Below are 10,228 nucleotides of genomic sequence, written 5' to 3' on the forward strand. Positions count from 1 at the left end.
GCCTCTTTGTTATTTTGAAGAAGTCGTTTAAAGGTTTTAAACATATTTGACCCCAGTGACCTTGGATATAAACCAAGGTCATTTCTTTGAACAAACTTAGTAGCCCTTCATTTGAGCATGTAACTGGCAAAATATCATCACCCTAGGTCTCTCGGTTATTCAGAAGAAGTCGTTTAAAAGTTTTTAACATATTTCACCCCTGTGACCTTGAATGTAAATCACGGTCATTTATTTGAACAAACTTGGTAGCCCTTCATCCAAGCATGTTACTGGCCAAATATCATCATCCTAGGCCTCTCAGTTATTTAGAAGAAGTCATTTAAAGGTTTTAAACATATTTGACCCCAGTGACCTTGAACATAAATAAAGGTAATTTATTTGAACAAACTTGGTAGCCCTTCGTCCCAGCATGTTACTGGCCAAATAGCAACACCCTAGACCTCTCGGTTATTCAGAAGAAGTCGTTTAAAGGTTTTTAAACATATTTGACCCCAATGACTTTGAATATATATCAAGGTCATTTATTTGAACAAACTTGGTAGCCCTTCATCCAAGCATGTTACTGGCCAAATATCATCACCTTAAGCCTCTTTGTTATTTCGGAGAAGTCGTTTAAAGGTTTTAACATATTTGACCCCCGTGACCTTGAAATTTGATGAAGGTCATTTATTTGAACAAACTTGGTAGCCCTTCATCCAAGCATGCTTCTAGCCAAATATCATCATCCTCGGCCTTTTGGTTACTGAGAAGAAGTTGTTAAAAGTAAAAAGTTGACGCAGGACAGACTACGGATGCCGCACCATGCCATAAGCTCGAAGGGCCAAGTGAGCTAATAAATTGATGCCTCATTATCATCTCTACTGATAAGACGCAGGTTAAAGCTGTGTATATGATATCACTGTCCCTACCATATCCAGGAACAATACCCCTCCCTACCATATCCAGACACAATATCCCTCCCCACCATATCCAGACACAATAACCCTCCCAGCCATATCCAGACACAATACACCTCTCCACCATATCCAGACACAATACACCTCCCAACCATATCCAGACACAATACCCCTCCCCATCATATCCAGAAACAATACACCTCCCCACCATATCCAGATACAATACACCTCCCAACCATATCCAGGCACAATACACCTCCCCACCATATCCAGACACAATACATCTCCAAACCATATCCAGATACATTACCCCTCCCAACCATATCCAGACACAATACATCTCCCAACCATATCCAGATACAATACACCTCCCCACCATATCCAGACACAATACATCTCCCCACCATATCCAGATACATTACACCTCCCCACCATATCCAGGTACAATACACCTTCCCACCATATCCCGATACATTATACCTCCCCACCATATCCAGGTACAATACACCTCCCCACCATATCCAGGTACAATACACCTCCCCACCATATCCAGACACAATACATCTCCCCACCATATCCAGATACATTACACCTCCCCACCATATCCAGGTACAATACACCTCCCCACCATTTCCAGGTACAATACACCTCCCCACCATATCCAGACACAATACACCTCCGTACCATATCCAGACACAATACACCTGCCCACCATATCCAGACACAATACATCTCCAAACCATATCCAGATACATTACACCTCCCAACCATATCCAGACACAATACATCTCCCAACCATATCCAGATACAATACACCTCCCCATCATATCCCGATACCGTACACCTCCCCACCATATCCAGGTACAATACACCTCCCCACCATACCCAGGTACAGTACACCTCCCCACCATATCCCGGTACAATACACCTCCCTACCATATCAAGATACAATACACCTCCCTACCATATCCGGACACAATACACCTCCCCACCATATCCAGACACAATAACCTCCCCACCATATCCAGATACAATACACCTCCCTACCATATCCAGACACAATACACCTCCCCACCATATCCAGATACAATACCCCTCCCCACCATATCCAGGTACAATACACCTCCCCACCATATCCAGGTACAATACCCCTCCCCATCATATCCAGGTACAATACCCCCCCCCACCATATCCAGGTACCATACACCTTCCCACCATATCCCGATACATTACACCTCCCCACCATATCCAGGTACAATACACCTCCAAACCATATCCAGACACAATACACATCCCCACGATATACAGATACAATACCCCCCCCTACCATATCAAGATACAATACCCCTCCCCACCATATCCCGATACATTACTCCTCCCCCCCATATCCAGGTACAATACCCCCCCCCACCATATCCAGGTACAATACACCTCCCCACCATATCCAGACACAATACACTCTCCACCATATCCAGACACAATACACCTCCCCACTATATCCAGATACAATACACCTCCCCACCATATCCAGGTACAATACACCTCCCCACCATATCCAGGTACAATACACCTCCCCACCATATCCAAACACTACACATCCCCACCATATCCAGATACAATACACATCCCCACCATATCCAGGTACAATACACCTCCCCACCATATCCAGATACAATATACCTCCCCACCATATCCAGATACAATACACCCCCCCACCATATCCGGGTACAATACACCTCCCCACCATATCCAGGTACAAAACACCTCCCCACCATAGCCAGTTACAATACACCTCCCCACCATATCCAAACAATACACATCCCCACCATATCCAGATACAATACTCCTCCCCACCATATCCGGGTACAATACACCTCCCCACCATATCCAGGTACAATACCCCTCCCCACCATATCCAGATACAATACACCTCCCCACCATATCCGGGTACAATACACCTCCCCATCATATCCAGGTACAATACACCTCCCAACCATATCCAGATACAATATACCTCCCCACCATCTCCAGACACAATACACCTCCCCACCATTTCCAGGTACAATACACCCACCATATCCAGACACAATATACATCCCCACCATATCCAGGTACAATCCACCCCCCACCCATATCCAGATACAATACCCGTCCCCACCATATCCAGCAACAATACACCTCCCCACTATATCCAGATACAATACATCTCCCCATCATATCCAGGTCCAATACCCCTCCCCACCATATCCTGACACAATACACCTCCCCACCATACCCAGATCCAATACCCCCCCCCACCATATCCAGATACAATACACCTCCCCACCATATCCAGATACAATACACGTCCCCACCATATCCAGGCACAATACACCTCCCCACCATATCCAGATACAATACACCTCCCCACCATACCCAGATACAATATACCGCCCCATCATATCCAGATACAATACACATCTCCACCATATCCAGATACAATACACATCCCAACTATATCCAGACACAATACACCTCCCCACCATATCCAGATACAATATACCTCCCCACCATATCCAGATACAATACACATCTCCACCATATCCAGATACAATACACATCCCAACTATATCCAGACACAATACACCTCCCCACCGTATCCAGATACAATACACCTCCCCACCATATCCAGATACAATACACCCCCCCATCATATCCAGATACAATACCCCTCCCCACCATATCCAGATACAATATACCTCCCCATCATATCCAGATACAATACACATCTCCACCATATCCAGATATAATACACATCCAAACTATATCCAGACACAATACACCTCCCCACCATATCCAGATACAATACACCTCCCCACCATATACAGACACAATACACCTCCCCACCATATCCAGACACAATACACCTCCCCACCATATCCAGACACAATACACCTCCCCACCATATCCAGATACAATACACCTCCCCACCATATCCAGATACAATACACCTCCCAACCATATCCAGACACAATACACCTCCCCACCATATCCAGACACAATACACCTCCCCACCATATCCCGACACAATACACATTCCCACCATATCCAGATAAATACTAATCCCCACCATATCAGATACAATACACCTCCCCACCATATCCAGATACAATACACCTCCACACCATATCCAGACACATTACACCTCCCCACCATATCCGGACACAATACCCCTCCCCACCTTATCCAGACACAATACACCCCCCCACCATATCCCGACACAATAACCTCCCCACCATATCCAGACCCAATACACCTCCCCACCATTTCCAGACACAATACACCTCCCAACCATATCCAGACACAAGCCCCCTCCCCACCATATCCGGACACAATACCCCTCCCCACCAAATCCAGACACAATACCCCTCCCAACCATATCCAGATACAATATACCTCCCCACCATATCCAGACACAATACACATTCCCACCATATCCAGATAAATACACATCCCCACCATATCCAGATACAATACACCTCCCCACCATATAATACACATCCCCACCATATCCAGATAAATACACATCCCCACCATATCCAGATACAATACACCTCCCCACCATATCCAGACACATTACACCTCCCCACCATATCCAGACACATTACAACTCCCCACCATATCCAGGTACAATACATCTCCCAACCATATCCAGATACAATACACCTCCCCACCATATCCAGATACAATACACCTCCCCACCATATCCAGGTACAATACACCTCCCCACCATATCCAGACACATTACACCTCCCTACTATATCCAGGTACAATACACCTCCCCACCATATCCAGGTACAATACATCCCCCAACCATATCCAACTCCAAACCCCCCCCCCCCCATATCCAGATACAATACTCCTCCCCACCATATCCAGATCCAAGACCCCTCCCCACCATATCCGGACACAATACAGATACAATACACTGATGAACAAAGTGACCCAATACAGATAAAATACACTGATGAACAAAGTGACCCAGCAGTAAAGTATCACCTCCTTGTTCCTTTGACACCCTTTGTGATATCCGGTCCAGGACCCCCAGCTTATCAGCGAAGGACTGCACATATTCATGCATCATGGTAAACTCTGGAGAGCGGTTCTTCATCATGTAGGCAGCGCTGATGTTATGTATGGAGTCAGACACGCGACTTAGGATACCAGACCCCTGCTTCTTGTGTGCTTGGAACTCCTGAAATTAAATTTTGTTTTGATACACATATATGAATTCGAAGTGTATACTTCAAAATGCCACAAGCCATAACTATGTTTTAAACCATAGTGCAATCGGTTAGGGAACTGATATTGTGCAGGGTACATGTAGTAGCTTTATATACATACATACAGTTGTGGGATCGCACAACGTTACACGATGTGCGGTGTGCGCACGGTGTGTGCACGGTGTGTGAACGGTGTGTGCACGATGGGCGAACGATAAAAAGATGGACTATCATTGCTTGCACACATCTGTGCGCACGATGGTCGGACGTTGTGCGATAACAATCGTGGTTGGTGTAAATTGAGGAATGCCTTAAAAATTTATACGGTTTCGTGTTTAATCATATAAACTTGATGTTTACGTATGTTTCAATATTCTAGCAACATCTATAAACTTATCTTTCGCTCTATACATTCTTATATTTAGAAATTGTGTTTTCTGTGTTTTTAAACAAACTTAATCGACACTTGTAAAATTTCAACACAATCCCGTCTACAGGTAAACATAACCTCTTTGTACATGTACTTGGACCAAGGGACAGTATACTCCCCGCCTGGGGCACTTACGTAACTCGTCGGGTAAGGCCGGGGGTGTGAAAATCCAGGTGAAGGGGAGCTATAGGCAAACGAATGCAAATAACAAATACTATGCATAACGGTCAAACGGTATCGCATATCAGCTCTGTGTGGCAGGCACTGGTCAGGTAAAACTCCGGACACTCATCAAATTGTTATTTACCTGATCTGTTTACTCGGAGCCAAACCCATTCTTGATAGCCTAACGGTCGTTGTAATACTGTGTAACACACATTGTGAAATTGTATAATCTTGATTATTGTGATGAGAAATTACAGATATATACACAGTGTACATTATCGCATACGAGCCTTCCGTATTTTTGTCATTCCGTAATTTTGCTCTACAAATGATACCAAATCGCACAGGGGTGCGGAGAGAAGCGCACAACGGGGCGAACGATTGCTATATCGCACAGTTGTGTGCACCATGTGTGGACGATGTGCGGACGGTGTGTGAACGATGTATACACGGTGTGCGCACGGTATTTTTGGTGCGTTGTGCGGTCCCACAACTGTAGTTAAGCAGAACAAAACTATTTTTTTTAACTAGAAATTTGTTTCCCTATTGCATTCTAATATGAGAATAACAGAAATCACAGTAATGCTATAAAAGTACCTTTATACCATTGTACACCTTATAGATAGGTAAATTATATGCATTTGTTACTCAAGTAAGAGGGTGATATGCAGGTTTGTTTCCTGAAGTGAATAATAATAACTCCAGGGAAGATCCCATCAGTAATATTACTCACAGATGGAAACAAATCTCATTCATAGTCATTTTTTTCAAACATTTCAATTGATAACGAAAAAGCTACATCTGACATTTTCTACAAAGGGGAATAATTCTGCATAAACCAAATGAGAGACTCACAACTCCAAATGGGGGCAGAAATGTAAGACTCTGAATGTGTGCACACACTGCCGGGAGATATGATGTTTTGCGAACTTCAAGCATTTGCTGCCAGGAGATATGATGTTTTGTCTCATGTCATGTGTTTAAACAAACAGACACACAGTAACATAGATGAGATATAATACATGTTGTAACCTTATCCATAACTTAGACATTGATATATACAGTCTAACCTCGTTATCTCGAAGTCGACGGGGTCGTAGGATAACTTTGAGATATCAGAGTGTTCGAGTTAAGCGGGTTCATATATTTGGTATAAAATGTACTGTTTGGACATAGCACTAGCAGTCGTTGATTTGTACTAATAGCGAATGCTTATAATCAATTGATGGATGATATACGTAATCAATAGGACACATACATGTTTGTTATTTTATAATAAACACGATTACAAAAATAGAGCAATTTTTTTTCCGAAAAACGTAACGTTACTTTCGTTTAATGCGATGAAAACGGTTGGACCATATTGCGAATTCGTTATGAAATATGGACGGGCCTAGTAATTAAATGTGGATTTGGCTAGTCTTGGCAAAGTCTTTCTAGGTCTAAATTTATATTTGCAATTCCATCTGAAGTGTTACATTTAACATAGAAATATCCCGCTGTCTCCGACCTCTTACTTTACGATGCGGAAATAAAAGTGCGCAAGTCTGAAACAAATCACTGTAATGGAACGTACGCATAGTTGATTCTTTAAATGAAAACACACACAAACAGATTATATCATACATGTAACACATTGATTCATAAAAGCCAAATGTGACACCTGACACCTCCTCAACTTGATATAATCAACAGCAATTATCATATTGTTCTTAAAATCTTTCGATTGACTTTCAAAGCCAAACTGGCTCCTGTAAAAACATGAACTTGTGAAGCTGTCTTATGTTGTGATTTTAACTGTGGAACTCTTTTATGCATGACCACGCTTTGTTACCAATTTTCCGGTTTGGACTGTCGTCAGTTTGGGTGTACAAATCATTAAACAAAATTGCAGTCAGTACAGAATACCGTTGATCAACATTGACATTTTTTCTTATTAAGATGTGGTTTTGACAGTGGGCACACTTTACAGTCTTAAGCTTTATAGTAAATTATTTTTACTGATTTCATGCTAGTCTACTCACGAAATATGTTCATAAACACGGAACGGCGAAATGCTGTAGCTTTGTGATTGACGAATTGAAATGCGAACCCTATTTCAGTAGACGACGTTTTGATGTTGGATTTACACTATTAAAACCAATATCTAACTTTGAGGTATCCAAGTTTTTCGAGTTTTCAGGGTTCGAATTATCAGAGTTTTATTTACTAAGATAAAGAAGAGATTTGGTCGGGACCGGAGAGATACTTCGAGATAAACAGGGTCTTCGAGTTATAAGAGTTCGAGATAACGAGGTTCGACTGTACATGTTTGGACAAAAATCTTACCCAGGCTTTGGCAGTGAGAAATACATGCAAGTTTGTATCAAAGGACAACACTGGGTGATCGGCGATCCTCGTCAGAAATTTTTGTAGAGCTGACTGTCGCACTCGTAAAAATTCTTGGCTGAATCTGTCTAAACGGCGTAGACTGTGTTTTTCTGGCAATGGCTACAAATTTAACATGAATGATAAATGAATTCAGTAAAATAAATCCGACTGACTCCAACACAACTAATGTATATCATGCCATTAGCTTACTTTGTTATTTTTTTCTCAGTTTTGAATCCTTCAGTTATACATTCTACCATATTACATGTATTTTTCTCCAATAGGATGCAGTGCTTTAATGATAAACTTACAGGTACAAGGTGTGTAGGGTAGCCTTCTTCTAGCCGTTGTCTTAGCCACAGGAAATCATTATACCTTCGCCTCACTGAGTACTCGCTGTCATCAAACTCACTCCTGGTGGTCTGTGTGTTAAAAGTTTGTGTATGTGATAGATTCAATTGAGCATGAAAACAATAATAAACTAGTTCTACAGAGATACATTGTACCTGTCTTAGGGTTTGAAATTCAGTTTGCCAACATGCTAAATGCATATGCATGCTCAGTTTGATATTTTACAGGTCAATATGTTTCCCATTGGAATTTCCTGCAGGTAGCTACTTTCATGTCTCATCAAAGAATATTATGAGAGTAAAAAACGTTTTGAAATAAAAAAAACATATTGCAATTCAAATTTTTCTCCTTTTCACAATATACTTATGTAAAAGGTCTTAGACATTTTGCCCTTAAAAACTTGGAAAAACTCGGAAGTAGCTAAAAAAAGTAATCATCAGATTTAACTGTGTGTCTATAGATATGTATAGATTTTAAAGGAAAATTAGAAATGACTGGTAAACAGTGAGGTCTGTTAGTCAGTGCTGGATTCAGCCACTGATTTGGATCCCTTGATGTTTTCTATGGGCCACTTCAATTTGCAATGAAAAAAGACATTGGTTCTGTGGCCTTATTTCTTGAAGATGGGAGAAGGAAACAGGAAATTTTAAAATATAGTCATGTGATCAGTATAATACAACATATGCTGTTATATGCAGGAGTGCTATATTATACAATACGAGAAAAAAACATTGGAATATGTTCGTAAGATCTGTAGAGTTTTACTAAATATTTTATTTTTTACCTTCATATTAATTCTAAACGTGACATATGCTTCCATTGTACTTGTATGCTTCTCTGGGTCATCCACCACCACAAAAAGGTCACGGGTTTCATCGTCCAGCTCATCATCATAGCGACTCAAGTTGGCAATCAGACTTGAGCTACGTGACACACTCAGGTCAGATTTTCCAGAGGCATCTAAACTAAGACTCTCCATCTGTAAGTAAATAGTAAATGTTAATGTTACTAAGTTAGATAGGAACTATGTTCCTTGATACCTGGAACAATACATATTTTTGACACATTACAAAGATGCTTTCATACTACATTATGTTTTGTATTTCAACCTTAAAAAGTTCACGTGAAGTTTAAATTTTTACCCTTATAAGTTACATATTTATATAATAAAAAATGTTTATTACATATAAAATTCTTAAAAGACACGTGATTTATTGAGATTGGAAATATTCCAGCAATTCAATATGAAAATATTTTGTTGACAGGTATATTGGATGTCCTCTTTCATTTGATTTTTTCACATTGAACTAAAAGTAGGTCACTGCCACTCAGTTTAAAGAAATATTGCTTATATTACGAGTGCATTTACAAATTATGATAGAATAGTGATACTTTTTCTCTTTTTAGCGTCCTCTGTTGGTCAAATTATTTAGGTGCACCAGAAAGTCAAGAATCTGTTGTACACTTGATAAATAGATATACAGACCAAGAAAGTAATTAAAGGGACATCACGTGAAAAGGCGTTTTTTTTTTTAATGAATGTATGTATTGTATGCACTTCCACATATGTTACCACGCTATCCACATATTCATAGTCCGTTCCAAATGTCCAGTTTGACCACTTGAATTGTTCGGGAAAGCCCTGCTAAAAATAGCGCCGATAACGTCACCTGACTAGGCAGTAAACACAAGTGGTGCGAGCGAGATGAAACGGTTTCCAAAGAGGCCCCCAGAGAGGGGCCGTCAGGCAACTG

The 10,228-nt window shown here is 41.2% G+C and overlaps 1 protein-coding gene across 1 annotated transcript in view; it reads right to left on the minus strand.

Annotated features, from left to right (window-relative positions):
• The window catches only part of LOC110456598 (sorting nexin-30-like), a 22,398-nt gene that overhangs the window by 9,532 nt on the left and 2,638 nt on the right, over positions 1-10,228 (minus strand). The window contains exons 2-5 of the mRNA XM_021507426.1: positions 9,259-9,453; positions 8,435-8,545; positions 8,082-8,243; positions 4,935-5,130 (exon numbers count right to left, since the gene is read on the minus strand). Coding sequence (XP_021363101.1) covers positions 4,935-5,130; positions 8,082-8,243; positions 8,435-8,545; positions 9,259-9,453 — 664 coding nt within the window. The remainder of the gene's footprint in view (positions 1-4,934; positions 5,131-8,081; positions 8,244-8,434; positions 8,546-9,258; positions 9,454-10,228) is intronic.

This window comes from Mizuhopecten yessoensis, unplaced genomic scaffold, assembly GCF_002113885.1.
Source record: "Mizuhopecten yessoensis strain PY_sf001 unplaced genomic scaffold, ASM211388v2 scaffold8811, whole genome shotgun sequence".
In the NCBI taxonomy this organism is placed as follows: Eukaryota; Metazoa; Mollusca; class Bivalvia; order Pectinida; family Pectinidae; genus Mizuhopecten; species Mizuhopecten yessoensis.